The 14,915-nt window shown below is 38.8% G+C and overlaps 3 protein-coding genes across 3 annotated transcripts; 2 read left to right on the plus strand and 1 right to left on the minus strand.

Annotated features, from left to right (window-relative positions):
* ALYREF (Aly/REF export factor) lies at positions 1-5,374 on the minus strand. Its single transcript, XM_034412886.3, has 6 exons — positions 4,820-5,374; positions 4,417-4,548; positions 3,082-3,229; positions 2,674-2,737; positions 1,603-1,774; positions 1-818 (listed from the first exon to the last, which is right to left on the minus strand). The coding sequence occupies exons 1-6, from the start codon at positions 5,054-5,056 to the stop codon at positions 804-806; spliced, it is 768 nt and encodes a 255-aa protein (XP_034268777.1). The 5' UTR covers positions 5,057-5,374; the 3' UTR covers positions 1-803.
* A 2,367-nt stretch (positions 5,375-7,741) lies between these two features.
* ANAPC11 (anaphase promoting complex subunit 11) lies at positions 7,742-8,560 on the plus strand. The gene is made up of 2 exons (XM_087887107.1): positions 7,742-7,882; positions 7,964-8,560. Exons 1-2 carry the CDS (start codon positions 7,774-7,776, stop codon positions 8,107-8,109), a joined length of 255 nt encoding a protein of 84 aa, XP_087743233.1. The 5' UTR covers positions 7,742-7,773; the 3' UTR covers positions 8,110-8,560.
* Positions 8,561-10,691: 2,131 nt separating this feature from the next.
* NPB (neuropeptide B) lies at positions 10,692-14,614 on the plus strand. The gene is made up of 2 exons (XM_034412890.3): positions 10,692-13,086; positions 14,304-14,614. The coding sequence occupies exons 1-2, from the start codon at positions 12,817-12,819 to the stop codon at positions 14,430-14,432; spliced, it is 399 nt and encodes a 132-aa protein (XP_034268781.2). The 5' UTR covers positions 10,692-12,816; the 3' UTR covers positions 14,433-14,614.
* The last annotated feature ends 301 nt before the right edge of the window (positions 14,615-14,915 follow it).

The following is a 14,915-nucleotide window of genomic DNA, read 5'->3' on the forward strand; positions in this document are numbered from 1 at the left end:
TTACAAATGTCTTTAAATTTACTTGAAATAAGAATTCAATAGGGAATTACAAGTTGAAAGACTAAATCTTTACTTGGCATGTTGGTGTCACTGAATTTTCACAGCAACCATTTTACAGTAAAAATACTGAGGTGGGACCAGCACTGAACTTTGGAATCAAGTGTTAAATACAAAACAACTTTTAACAAGAAAGTTACTCCCTCCCCATGACCTCCAAAGTCAGCTTCACCAGGGAACATCATCTCCCTGCAACAGTAGTCACAATGGCGGCTTTCGCACAAACTGAAGGAGAAGAATTAGCACATAGAAGATGGTGGGATGCAGAATTTACAAACCCCTTCTGGAGCAGAGTGGAGGAGGGAGACCTGAGAGAACAGAATCCCTCCTCATGGGAAGGGCAATCAGCACCAACTATTTAGTTGGGGACTAGCAGGCAGTCTGCTTCCCCTATTCATCTTTGCTTTTGCAGCCTCAAAACTAGGCTCCAGCTGCAACATGAAGCAGACATTTACAGCTCTAGACACATTTCTATTTTATTACTGCCAAAGTGAAAAAGCCACTTTGGCCCAACAGGCAACCAGTAAATTTTTTCCCAAAAATAACTCAGTACAAAACAGATCTGTTTCAGAATTTAAAAAAAAGAAAGAAACCTTTACATGAGTTTAAAACCTATTTCAAAACATAAAAGTAAAACATTCCATTCTTGATATTAGTAGCCGCTGCTATACACCCTTTCCCTCCCACTAGGGAGCATGGAATGAGATGTCTGCAGTCCTTTCCATGCATGTGACGCATCATTAGATTTAACTGGTATCCATCTAAAAAGAAAGGAAAAGACATTTACTTGTCTGTAAACAATTAACTGAAAACAAAAGAAAGCAACAGGCTAGGCATACTGATTCTCTAATGGCAGAGATAACTGATATTACATACTTTGCCATGAATTATTTCAAGGCAGATTCACATCCAGGAAAGGATTTTTTTTCACAATTATTTTAATTTCAGCTTTAAAGTATTTGGAGGAGCACAATCCCCAAATTCTAGATTTTCACGAGAAAAATCATTTTAAAAGATGGAGAGTTCTTTCCTTATATATGTATACATAAATATCTAAACCTATCTCAATTTAAATGCAGGCCTGCTGAACATTTAACACATACTAATTTTCAGGGATGATCATTCAGTAGCAATGTGCACAAATAAATAAATTCTACTTCCAAATAATATTTATAACATAAAATGACCCAAGCAGAACAGTAATTAAAAAAGCAAAATACGTCTGGATACATTCATGAAAAATATAGAGCTTAGAATTGCTATTACATTATAGAACTTGATTTTCTTTTGTGGTTCAACATGTATTAATTTCAATGACATAAACATGATCAGATAATCATACTAGAATCATAATTAATTAGTGTTGTCAGGACTCCTTTCACATTAGTGTGGTTTTCATACCCAGAAGGAGCATACAAGCAACTGAAAACATACATGCCAATCAACTATTTAACATAAAAATTGCTGCAAATTATGGGAGCTGTACATGCCAATTCACTCATCAGGGCAACATTCTGTCTCAATCTTCTTTAGTACATTACTCACCCTAGCATTATAAGCATCCAATTGTGCATCCAATTCTTCTGCAGAGAGCTGCTGTTTGGAACTCCTACCAGCACCTCTGCCTCTGCCTCTATTGCCACGACTGCCTCGTCTGTTGCCACCGCCAAAACCACCTGAGCCACCACGGTTTCTTGTCATACCGCCTCTACTTACACTAATATCAAAAGAGATACAGAATTAGAGGTGCTTAATCATACATAAGCGAAAATGCAAAGTACATCAGTCTAGAGGTTAATGTAAAAGTAAGCACTACCACAGAACATGATCAACAAGCCACAAAAGTGAATCACTGTATCTGATGTCTTTTACAAACTGGAGGCCCTTTGATTACTTTCGAAAAATACAGAATTTCTCTAGTCTCTATTTTAAGTACTAACATACGTAATACACAATAGGCCTACTTTGGTTTATGATAATAATTAACAGTATGTTAGAATCTAAACTCTGAAATAGAAAATCTTTTTGCTGGATAGTAGGGTTGCAATATGAAGTATATAAGATCAAATACCAATTTTGACTATTTAAGGAATTGTAATGTTAACTATTATTTGGCAAATAATACAAAGTGACACTATCCCCATTTCAATTTTTTTCTGGAACCATGACTAATAAATTATCAAGAAATTCGGTCTGATTATTCTTTGCAAATTTATTTTTTCACTTTTTCTAAAGTTAGACAACTAATTTAAAGGAAAGCAAATCAATTACACTATAAGATATATATAGATAGATACACACACACAAAATGACTTGAACAGTCTATTGAGTGAGGAATAACCACATTGTAAAGTGTTTTTCCCTTATTTTCCCCTTACATACAAATGACTGTGGTCCACATAACATGTTAGCCATCCTAATCTGTTGTAATAATACTTAAACAGAGTTTGTACGTCACTTTTTAAGTTAAAAATTCAACTTCAAGTTTTCTGTATGAATACAGCAGACTCCACTACTGTCTGTAGTAATAATATAGATGCCATCACAAAATCTTGAAAACTATAGGCATAATCTATCTTAACTAAAGAAATGAACATTACGATAAGTTTTTTTTACCTCTGTATTGGTCTCCTCTGTGTATCTATCTGTGATGTAACCAGCTGAATGTTCATGGGACGTCCTAATAATAAAAAGAATGTACGTGATTACCATAACTTAAAATAAGTCTAGCAGCAAAAAATGCCAAAAGAATAGTTAGGGAAAGATCTATCCAGAAAAGATGGCTCTCCCTCTTCTAGCAGCCATCGATTTCTATGTTGGGCACATGGAGAGAGAATGGAGCTCTTAACTCTCCCCTACCAGTCCCTTACTTCATTACGCTGTATTCCATGTACTTGTCTAAAGTAGTTCCTTGTCATCTAAGGAGAATGCTTATATACAAGTAGCTTGTTTATTACCAGAACCATGTCAGATCACTTCTCATCCTTGTGTAATACCCAATATGATTAGCAAGTATATACATACCATCCAAGGGAACGCAATTGTATTGCTTCATAGCCTTCAGAGCATCAGCCTTCCTCTCAAAATGAACATCTGCAGTACCTAGACTACGTCCAGAACGATCATAGTGTACTGCTGCCTTCTTTAGTGTCCCAAATTCTGCAAAAAGCTCCTGAAATAATGGAAAGGCAAGGTTAATGTAACTGAGAATGGTAAGAGGATCTTTAAGTTTATTCAGAGAGCCTAGAAATTGTAATAGAGGACAGTACATCCACATCATTTTGCTCTTATGTCTATAAAACAGTTGTGTTAAAGTTGCCTTTTTTCTCTTTCAACTGATATGTAAAGATTAATATTTTATCATCTCCCAAACAATCTATTTTCCATACCCACCCACCTCAACCAAGTAACTCTGGGCAACAATTCTAAAACAATTAAAACCAGTACAAAATATGTACCAGCTGAGAAAATTATAAATACAATAAATCAGTATATTTAGTCAATGAGGCTAATTTTAGAACATTAAAAAACTCATAATATTCATGTCAAACTGTTACTGATTTTCCCCATTTGTATCAAAGGAGATAGAGTTTATATACAAAATCTATTTTGTACATGTTTCCATTCTAGCAGAATGGACTGAGCTATAACAGCTGACCAAAGTACCTTTGTGAGCCTAACAGTCTAATGTGGATTTGAATCTGAATTTTTCCCAGTCAATATTCTAATACAACCTTGCTAACTTTGAGATGTGTGAACTTCAACTCCCAGAATTTTCCCCAGCCTGCATTCTCAAAATTGCCAAGGTTGAGAAACATTATTCTAATCACTACAATAAATCCGTCTCCTAGCATTCTCTTTGTCCTAGGATTCAGTCTAGAGATAGTAACATTACATCAAGTTTTTCAATGAAGAACCGAAGCTGCATTTGAATTAGATACAAGCTATTTTTTCTTTTTCCCAGCTTCAAGAACAAGCCAAAAGATCTGTTCAACAATATGAATTGGCCACCAGAATAAAACTGGTGAAACGTTTGTAGAGAAAGTTCAAATGTACCTGAAAGTTGATTTGCAATAAAGCAGCATTGCATGAAAATTTTATAAGGAAACGGCACTAAAAGTATATGCTATCACTTTCAAAATATAGCATATCAATGTTGAATATCATGGCTAATATATGCTACAGGTTGATGCTAGAATAAATTCTCTGCCATAAGAAAATCCTTTCAGGAAGACTTTAGTAAGTTTTAGTCTTCAATACTAGTGTAGTATTGTCAGAAAACAAATGAAAACTATGATAAACGGCAGAGTTTATTCCATTTACGCACTATCCGGAATCCTTTATTAAGAACAAACATACCTGTATGTCTGCATCCGAAACACCAAAATCCAGATTAGAGACGAGGAGTTTTCCACCCGTTTCCACGCCAGCGCCAGGGCCAAAGCAACTCTCGAACAAATCATGTTGCCACTTTTCAGGGAGTTGTTTTGGCTGCGAAGAGAACGAGTTCCGATCACTACAGCCCCGATCTTTTCTATTCGGTTCAACATTTTCATTTCCTTTCGTTTTCCAAATTTTACGAAACCTAAGCGCACCGAGATACCAAACCAAACCCCGCAAATCCCAACAGAGAGCGTCCCTCCCTATAAAGGCGCCGGAGAATCTCGCTCTACGCTTGCTTCCCCGATAACTTTAAAAGGCCGCTACTCCGTCTCGCCCATGGCCGTAACTCGATGGAAGAGCCTTCTAAGAGAGGCCTTACCCGGCTGTAGGGCGCGGGCCTGTTCCTGCCGCCTCCCCGGGACAGAGCGGCTCTGTTTCGGACGGGTCCGCCTCCACCTGCGCGTCCAGCTCCTCCTCGCCCAGCTCCTCCTCCTCCTCCTCGACCTGTAGCTCCTCTTCCCCGGCCTCGACCACCGCCGGCTCGGCCACCTCCGCCTCGCTGACTCCTGTTCAGCTTGATAATGTCGTCCAAAGACATATCCATTTTGTCGCCCATGATGGCGGCTCCCTCCGGCTCCTGGGCCTACACTTCCGGCCGCGCTATACCGGGGACCGGAAACGGATGAGGCAGGATTTAAGAAATGGAGGGGTGGAAAGAGCGTAAGCGGAGAAGCTTGGTTCCGTGAAAGAAATAAAAGGCTGCCTTCCCTTGGCCAGGTTTTATAGGAGCGGGGCCTGCAAAATGAGGTAGGGGGGGGCTAGAGTGGGCGGGGACCTCCGATGGGAGGGGGGGTTGGGGAGAGCTGAGTTTGGGCGCGAAGGTTGGTGCGGGAGGACGGGACTGGTGGGGGGAGCGATGACGACAAAAAGGGGCGGGGCGGTGGGTGGGGCTCTGTTTTAGCCGCTGGCAATTTGGGGTGGGGAGGAAGGAAGGAAGGCGGACGGCGTTCGCAGCGGCCTCTCAATTACTATCACCCTAGTCACGTGTTAGCTTTATCTATGCGAATATACCACTTAATTAGGTAAACCCCGGAATGAGTGTGGTCTTGTGAACGCAGCTTAGTGTGTCGTGTTTCCGATCCTTTTCTCTCAAGCCGTCTGTCTTCAGCCCGCTGGCATTTTTGTGTCTGTGTGTGTTCATCCATTGCCTCCCTGTTTTTCCTAGTGTCGTAATATAAAGCTTTATAAACAAAGACCATAGAATGTTAATAATATCTCGTTTTGGAATTGCCCAGAATGTTTCACCTGACTAAATAATAGGAGAAAGCAAAGGCAAAAGTGAATTCTGCCCCTTTCCCCGAAGGTGGGGTTTAAATTAAAACAATCTCGGTTGTAAATTTGCACAATATTAGAGCAAGTAAAGAAAAAAAAATGTGATGGCGAAGCTAGTAATTAATGAGAAACCTGCCACGTTTTCCTGTGGGTTTGTATTAGAGAGTCAATCTATTTATATAGTGTTGATGGATGTGATTATTTTACTATTTAGCTATCTTTGCACGCAGTAAAATTACAGCAATTGAGATTTATACATTGTAGGAAGAGGTTTTCCCATTATATTGGTTTTGGTGAAAAGGCAAATTAGAATTTAATACCTTTAAAAATTGCAACTTGGAACTTACTGGACTTAATTTATAATCTGTTAATGAAATAGGATTTGGAGATAAGATAGGCCAAAGATTGCATGATTGAATGGATGCCAAATTTAAATACTGTAATAGAGATGCAAGAACGGGAATTTCAATGGCAGAAGAATTTTAAATTTACTCCAAATATTGTTTTCAGAGAAAATTTGTTACAAGATGTTTTATCATTGCTCTGTTATTCCATGTAATATGTCCTAATTGCTACAGTTAGTAACTGATTTTCTAGAAACTCTTGGAAGTGCAATAAGCAAGGTGGATAATTTTTTGTGAGATATAATGGCAATTCAGTAAAGTTCAATAGTTTGGGAAAATAATATATATTACAGTGAGATGAATTTTGAAAGTTGACTTCTCTTTGCAACCAGACACATTTTTATTGAATTTTACTAAACCATACATTTCTTCAAAGTATGTAGGTAATTTTATAGATACTAACTGTATAAGAAAGAATGTGTGGTCCTTTGCTTAAAGAATTCCTTATTAAGTTATATTTTAAAGTTAAAAATAATCACTCATTTAAAAGATAAATCTGGTCTAAATGGAACTTTTCTTAAATGATTATTTACTCTCTACATTTGTACCACATCCTATGTTTATTTTTTTAGTATTTATAGTTTATATTTAAATTATATAAGAAATTTCCCAGTGTGTCCTAATCTATTATAGCCTATAAATTTAGTTTGTGGCTTATATCTTGTTAACCTTGTACTTTTAGTTTGAATTTTAATTAGGACTTTTGAGTCTCCTTTAGTAAATGATGAGTCATAACTTTATAATTAACTAACCATATAGTGAAAAATTAACCTCCATTACATTTTAGATTCCATGATTATTTTTATTCTACAGTTATATTTTACTATTTTATTCTTATATGCATTTCATGTTGCATGGTTTATAGTCTTTTCTAAAATGCTTAATACAATTTTAAAGAATTTAATACCTAAATACTCATAGAAGGGCTGTTGGGAATCAAGCTTCAATTGCATCTTATTTAGCAATCTCTTTAAATTAAGTTTTTCTCCTGTACCTCTAAAAGAGATTGGTCTTCCATACATGAAATGCTGTTTTATGGAATCTAGAGGCAATCCATATCTTCTTTATGCCATCTTTTAATTTGTAAATGAACAGATATTTATCATACATTCATTTACATGGATATTTACATACAATTCAAAAGAGACAATAAAAGAAACAAAGAACATCTCCTCATCAGTAATCAACATCCAGATAAGCAGAGATTAACACCAGGATTAGTAGCAGACCAACAATCAAGCTATAAACAGTATCCCATTAACTAGCAAGAAGAAAACAGTCCCATCAATACTGACAGGGCAAACAACTATAAACAGAATGCAAACCCTATTGCTTGTGACACTGAAAATGTTCCCTAGCTGAATAATGAAGTTTCTGCAAGAAAACAACCAAGGAGTACCAAGTTTTAACTGTTGGCAAAAACGATGGCACAGTACCTCTTATAAGTTATAAAGCTGTGTGTAAAATAATGCTATTTTAAATAACAGTTTTTCATATTTAAAGGAACTGTATAAAAAGCAACAAAAGAAATTGCAGTTAACCTTATTTTTTTTCCTCCCCTTCAGAGACTATCCTGACCATAGTAGTCTTGACTACAATGAAGGTGAAAATCAAGAGCTGGCATGGAGTTGCTTCCTGGCTCTGGGTTGCTAATGATGAGAACTGTGGCATTTGTCGAATGGCTTTTAATGGATGCTGTCCTGACTGTAAGTATTAATCTTAATTTTTTTTGTCCTCTTGAGCTGAGTAGTCCTTTGATTTTGCCCTATTAACATTTGTGTTTTCAGGTAAGGTGCCTGGAGATGATTGTCCTCTTGTGTGGGGACAGTGTTCACACTGTTTCCACATGCACTGCATACTGAAGTGGCTTAATTCTCAACAAGTTCAACAGCACTGTCCAATGTGCCGACAGGAATGGAAGTTCAAAGAGTGACTCTGGCAAGATTTCTCCCCCAGCTTCTTTTGGATCTAGTAATTTGCCAGAATTACTAATATCAATAAAGAATCAAGGAGAAGAAAATTGTTATTACAGTATTTTCTCAATGCCACCATCCTATATACAGATGTCCCAATGTATGGTACCACACCAGCTGAGCTCTCAAAATCTATAAAATGCGAGGAAAGTGATGACTATGTTGGTATGAAGGCAACAAGTAAGCAAACCTCAAGTTTCAATTTTAGTAGTTGATTGAAATGAAATAGGATTATTTGTGTAAGATAGGTGTCTCAGTTGTATTTTTATTAAGACTATTGTTTTAAATACTGTTGTAAAATGTGTACTTTCAACTTCAATGTAAAACACCCAAATCTCACTTTTTTTGTAATGTGTATTACTGATGCCTTGCTTTAGTATACAAATAAAAATTATTGACTTCTTGACTGTAGTTTTAGGCCTCAATTTTAATTTAATAATACGGGAGCAACTTGTTCAAAACAGAGAAAACAGTTCTACTAATATAGATAAACTTTTGATTTAGATATAAAAGTTGACAAGGCTTCAATAGCTCAGGCTTGTGCCAGCATTTTTGCTGCACACTTGGCCTGCAGTACAATAATTGTTTATTAAATTTTTATTCTGCCAGACTCAACAACACCATGAGGATTATAAGTGAATGTATTAAAACCATTCCAACTTCCTGTTCTTCCTGTTCCAACTTTCTGTTCTGAGCCAACATCTGCCCAACAACTTTAACATCAATTCTTAATGGAAAGCCAAATGATTCACTGAATGTCCCGTTATAGGAAGACATATAAATGACTTCTCAAAAAAGGTGCCAGGTTTTGTACGACCATGTCAGCAATGGACAATCCTGAATAGGATTTGCACCTCACATGGCTTCTGCCAGTACTCTCTGTATAAATGGGGTATAGTATCCTCCCCTCAATGTGACTGCAGGATCTCACGTCAAACTATAGAATAGATCATATCATGACTGGCTGTAAGGTTATATAGTGGTCCAGTATCTTGAGTTTTTAAATATAAACAGTGCTGTGCTTCAATGGTTAAATGGCCTAGACATTGACTTTTGAAGAGAGATTTTTTTGACATATTTTCTTGGATTCTACTAATCTAGTTGAAATGTTAATTTACATTGCTAGTCCATGTATTGCATGCCATATGATAAATAATTACCCTATATTATTTTATAAATAAGGTGTCGAACACATGTATATCTTCCTACTACTACTTTCCCCACAACAACCACCCTATGAGTTGGGCTGAAAGAGTGATTGGTCCAAAGTCACTCATCTGGCTTGTGTGCCTAAGGTGACACTAGAACGCAGTCTCCTGGTTAACCACTACATCGAACTGTTTGTTCTGAAAACACGATCAGATTGTGTTTATTCCCAAGTAATAAATGAGATCATTTATTCAGGGTAGTTCCAGTGAATTCTTTGAGTCATTCCTTGCAATGTTCTTGGCCTGTTTCAACCCAGATTGTGATTCTTCAAGGAGTGCAGCTACCCGTTGCCAATTCTTTTGACGGTTAAACAAAGATGATGGAATAAAACTTAAGGGAAAGGAAGCAATATTCATGATCTTTTTTCAATCAAATGATTATTTATGGCAAACTATTCCCACACTAGTTTCGTAGCTATGCAGCGATAAACTAGCTGTTTCTGATGTGTCATCGTGATGTGGGTGCCAATCATTGCTGCATATGCCACCCTGCCTTTAGTGTGCAATTGAAGCCCTTTATGGTATTAAAATGAAAAACTGATGCTAACTAAATAGCCATCAAGGAAAAATTATCCATTTAAAAGAACAGTTACCTACCACTTTTGATGATCTCTGGGATCTTCCCTAGCATGGAGAATTGTGCTTTTTTGCCACAAATATGACACTAGGGTCTTGTAAAACATCCTGGTGGCACTTAATTGACTACAATTCACTATAGTCTAAAAAATATGCTCTTTCTCAATGTTTCCCAAACTTTGTTCCCCTGAGCAAATTTTAATTAAAATGAAAATTGTATTTTGTGCCTGTCTATTTTATTTCTAGCTGTAAAAGGTACCTAATTTTAGTTTAGCTGCTTTTCTGCTTTCTGTAGGAGTTATTGCCTGGCTTCATATATTTCTATTGAGCCATGTTTTGATTAATCATTGTTTGCTAAATAAAATTTGACTAGTATTCATACAACACTAAGTTTAAGGAAAAAAAATTCCTTATCAAAGTCTACAATTTGGAGGAGGGGCAACTAAACATGTAGGAGAAAATTTGAGTGTTGGATAAAGGAACAGCAGGTGTGAAGTTTTACTGAGGCTTAACACTGTTACACTACACCTTTTGATGGCTAAGCATTGACAAAGTCATGTTTCTAAGTTGATGGTTTTGTTGCCAAATTGTGATGACAGAATCTGGAGTTTTGCAGGATCTTTGCATATTCACCTCTGCTAAGACACACAATGTAAGTGACTGTGTGTGTGTCTTTTGAAATTTCTGCAATTGGAAATAGCTGAAAACTGGCAGAGTGATTTTTATCTTTGGAGAATGCAAAACACAATATAACTTAAAATACTCTTCATACAGTTTATTATTATTTTGGACTGCTATTGGGGCTTTGCTTTATAAATTGTATACGTTTTGTTACACAACAATAAAAGAGTAGGCATACTGTACACCATATCATTGATACATGGGTTATTGCACTACAACTAAAGTGGATTAGGATTTTTTTAGATGAGCCAGATAATGTAAGAGGGCAGCAACAAGCACTATATCTTATTTGTAGAAGAGCCATGTATGGTAGCAAAAAATAAGGAATCTGGTTCTCCAATTAACAATTCTAAGATATTCTTTTAAGGCAAAAATTCTTTTCATGGACTGAAATGATGAAGTGAGCTGTAATTCATGAAAGATTAAGATTATGACTTTTAATAAAAATTGGTTAGCTGGAGAAGGTGCTACCAGGACTCCTGAATCATATTTTCCTTAGTAATTGATCAGCATTTTACTATAGCTGTGAAACCTTTATTCTGTTAAAATTAAAAGCATTATTTTCATCATCCTGTTTTAGCAAGAAGCAATTGCCCACTCCAGAATCAAGGATTGCAGTACAGGTGGCCCTTGACTTACAAACATTTGGTAACCATTCAAAATTACAACGGCACTGAAAAAAGTGACTTATAACCCTTTTACAACCTTTGCAGCATCCCCATGGTCACATGATCAAAATTCAGGTGTTTGGCAACTGATTCGTATGATGGTTGCAGTGTCCCAGGATTACAGCTTTTATGACCTTCTGACAAGCGAAATCAATGGGGAAACCAGATTTACTTAACCATGTTACTAACTTAACAAGTGCAATGATCCACTTAGCAATTGTGGCAAGAAAATTGGGGCAAAACTCACTTAACAAATGTCTCATTTAGCAATATAAATTTTGGGGTCAGTTGTGGTCATTGAGTATTACCTATATAACAGGCAGCAAAAAAAATGAAGGTATTTGCACTGCAGATAAATACAATTGTGGAAAGGGCTTGTCAACAGCCTGGTTAACCCCTTTTTAACTATCAGAACCTCTTGTCAAAACAGCAGATTTTAAATACCCCGTTTCCCTGAAAATAAGACATCCCCTGATAATAAGCCCAATCGGACTTTTGCACGCATGTGCTAAAATAAGCCCCCCCAAAAAATAAGCCTTCCCCGAAAATATTTAAATGCATGTGCAGCTGGTCACCACCATTTCCTCTGGTTAGGGTTAGGGAGACAGAGCTGTAAATCAGGTAAGAGAGCAAGAGGAGCCCCTCTTGCTCCACGTGCCCCAAAATAATAAGACCTCCCCGAAAATAAGGCCAAGCGCTTATTTCGGGGTTCAAAAAAATATAAGGCAGGATCTTTTTTTCCGGGAAACATGGTAGTTTACACATGGAGATTTGAGAGATAAATAAAAGAAAAACTCAGACCACTAAGTTTATTTATAGATTAATGTGCCAAAGTCAGATTTCGTTGCAATGCTGCTAAAGCTAAACAGTATTAGGGAAAGATGTAAGAGGAATATTGACTGTGTTCCCACGACCGACCGAGCCACAAATTATCCAGCTAACAAGTCTTGTTATTTGAGGTTTCAGTGGATCTACAAGTGCAGGGGAGAAAAACGGGCTTCCATGACTCAACGGGGTTCAGTTAGCGACGACGGCTGTTTGTTGCAACTTCGGTCGTTGAGGGAACTGGCTCGCGCTTCCCCCCCCCCCCCACCAGGGAACTTTCACTCTGGTCTCGTCCTCTCTCGACGGAGGAGCGAGCCCAGCGCGTCGTTGTTCGAGTCTGTTTCTTGCGGCCAAAGGGGAAACGGGAGGTGAATTTGTGGAGTATCATAACGCGTTGGAGCTTCAACTCGCGAGGGAAGCCGGCGGAACAGACGAGGGCAAAAGAACTAAAGCAAAACCCGATCGAGAAGCCCAGCTTGGAGCCAGCCGCCCTTCCTGCCGGCGACCGAAAAAGGCTCCCGCCCGCCGGAGCAGGCAGCTTCCCCGCGAAGAGAGCGCCGGGTCACGTGCTCGGCGCGGCGCTCGTATCCACCGCCCGCTCCGGGGCTTCTGAGCCGCCTGGCTGGTCCGCGCTCCTGCCTCCACGGTGTTATAAAAGGAGGCGCCCGATGGCGGCCTCCCAGCCCAGCCGTCTCAAGCCTCTCGCAGCATGAGTGGACCACCGATCCTGGCGCTGCTCTTCCTCACGATGGCCCTGCTGCTCAGCCCGCCCGCCGGGGCGTGGTACAAGCAGGCAGCCGGCCCCAGCTACTACTCGGTGGGCAGGGCGTCGGGGCTTCTCTCGGGCATCCGCCGTTCCTCTTACATGCGCCGCTCCGATGACAACGGCGTCGCGGACAGTAGCGCCGAGGACGGCCCCGCCGCATCCTCTCTCGCCATGTCCGAGTCGCGGCAGAATTTAGGCGGGCTGCGCAACTTGGTAAGAAGTTGCTCCGGGAACGGGACGGAGAGTAAACTCGGGGGAGAGGAGGGAGGATGCTGAGAGGTGCCCGTCGGTGAGGCAGCGCCCGTCGAGTTGAAAATTATCTGGCGCAGTGAATCTTCTGATGCATCTACTTTATGTTCATTGGTCTACGTTAGCTCTGTATTGCATTCCATTTTATTTTACCATAATATGTACTATAGCCGCTCCATTCCTAATTCATAGGTTTCCTCATTTCAACCAAAAGTGAAAACAGCATAGGAAATCCGTCAGTGGAGATTCTCAGTTATCCAGGTCATGGTTCTCCCAAAGGTGCGTTTTCCAAAAGGCAACTGGACTTCGTTTTATCCTTGAAGACGTTTCGCTTCTCAGCCAAGAAGTTTCTTCAATTCTGACTGAAGAAACTTCCTGGAAGGAAGTTCCTGAGGAAACCTATGAAGTCCAGTTGCCTTTCGGAAAAGGCACCTTTGGGATAGGAAATTGGTAGCAATGGAAATTATGAGCAAGATGCAGAGATGGTTAAATTGATTCTTTTATCCAATTAAGAGAAGGTATCTAACCTTGCTCCTATTGTGAAATTGATTCCGGATTTTGTGCTTGCAATGAAACAAAAAATGAAACTTTGATTTTGTTTTTGTTAACTAGGATAGGTTTATTGTTTATACAAATGGCTTGTACATACTGTTGTGTAAAAGCAAAAAGTTGTGGTTGTAATGTTGTCTTCTGTGCTAAAGAATTAGAAGTCAGTGCCTTTTTCTTTCCTTTTCTCGCTTTACATTATATCTCTTTTCTTTTCCCTCCCCCTTTTCTTAGTTTTTCACTACTTTTTTTCTTTTTCTTTTATACTTGATAAACTAATTAAAAAAATCTAATAAAAAAAGAAAATTATGAGCAAGAAAAAATGTTAGCTGTATTAAGTATATGTACTATTATTCATATTGCATCACCATGCAAGATGTGCTTCTCCAGAAGTACCATTCAATGGGGCTTACATTCAGTTAAAGTTGCTCTTGTAGTATCAGTAGAATTCTTAAAAACCCAAGGAGACCAGCAGCCCCAGCTTCACAAGCTGCTTCTCCTTCCCAAAGAAATCTATTACATAAGAAAGCCATAGGGCATACTCCCAAATAAGTACATGCCCTGGACAAAGGAGGCTCAGGTGGGTATCTGCTCTTGCACTTATCTTTTGTTTCTGTCTTTTGTCTTTTCTCCAGGCAGTATGTGTGAAGGAAGTGGCTCCAGAACTGCAAAGCTGCCAGCTACTGCCTGGTGTGCCCAGCATCATTCAGTGCAAGGCAGATGTCACTGTCTCTTTGGACCCCACTGACTGTACTATCCCATGAGCCTTGAACAGGTGGCCTTCCCTATAAATTCTGTGGAGGCACCTGGAAGGGGGGTGGACAGGCAGGCAAGAGATGGATTTACTCTCTGCGTCAATGGTGGTTGGATTTGCGGGTGGTGAGGAATATGGTTTTATTTTTATTTTTTCTGCATCTGTTAATAAATGTGTTTTAAAAGGCTCCAATGACTACCTGTTTCTTGTATAATAATTTAAAAATCTCAACACAGCAGTTGCAGGAATTCAAAGCATCTGCAGGCAGAATGGGTCTCATTTTGAAGCTAAAATCCTTATGCACATTTGCCCAGTTGCAGTATGTGCAGCTTACTTCCTAGCAGACAAATTCATAACAGTCTGGCTACAGTAAGGTATCATGCTCTCTATTGGCTATCTCCCCCTTCTCTGCCAGATACAAACACTTGAATAATAATAATATATACAATAAATATATTTTCCCTTGGTTTGCTTAATCACTCCTTCATTTGCT

Source organism: Pantherophis guttatus, chromosome 2 (assembly GCF_059756535.1).
Source record: "Pantherophis guttatus breed Tessera chromosome 2, ASM5975653v1, whole genome shotgun sequence".
NCBI lineage: Eukaryota > Metazoa > Chordata > Lepidosauria > Squamata > Colubridae > Pantherophis > Pantherophis guttatus.

Bases quoted from the DNA above. Each gene is read 5' to 3' on its own strand.
- ANAPC11 (XM_087887107.1), top strand. From the start codon at position 7,774: ATGAAGGTGAAAATCAAGAGCTGGCATGGAGTTGCTTCCTGGCTCTGG. The intron at 7,883-7,963 runs GTAAGTATTAAT...TTGTGTTTTCAG, and splicing joins TAATGGATGCTGTCCTGACT to GTAAGGTGCCTGGAGATGAT.
- NPB (XM_034412890.3), top strand. From the start codon at position 12,817: ATGAGTGGACCACCGATCCTGGCGCTGCTCTTCCTCACGATGGCCCTG. The intron at 13,087-14,303 runs GTAAGAAGTTGC...TCTTTTCTCCAG, and splicing joins TAGGCGGGCTGCGCAACTTG to GCAGTATGTGTGAAGGAAGT.
- ALYREF (XM_034412886.3), bottom strand. From the start codon at position 5,056: ATGGGCGACAAAATGGATATGTCTTTGGACGACATTATCAAGCTGAAC. The intron at 3,230-4,416 runs GTATGTTTGTTC...CCATTATTTCAG, and splicing joins TTTCGGATGCAGACATACAG to GAGCTTTTTGCAGAATTTGG. The intron at 2,738-3,081 runs GTATGTATATAC...TTTTATTATTAG, and splicing joins CAATTGCGTTCCCTTGGATG to GACGTCCCATGAACATTCAG.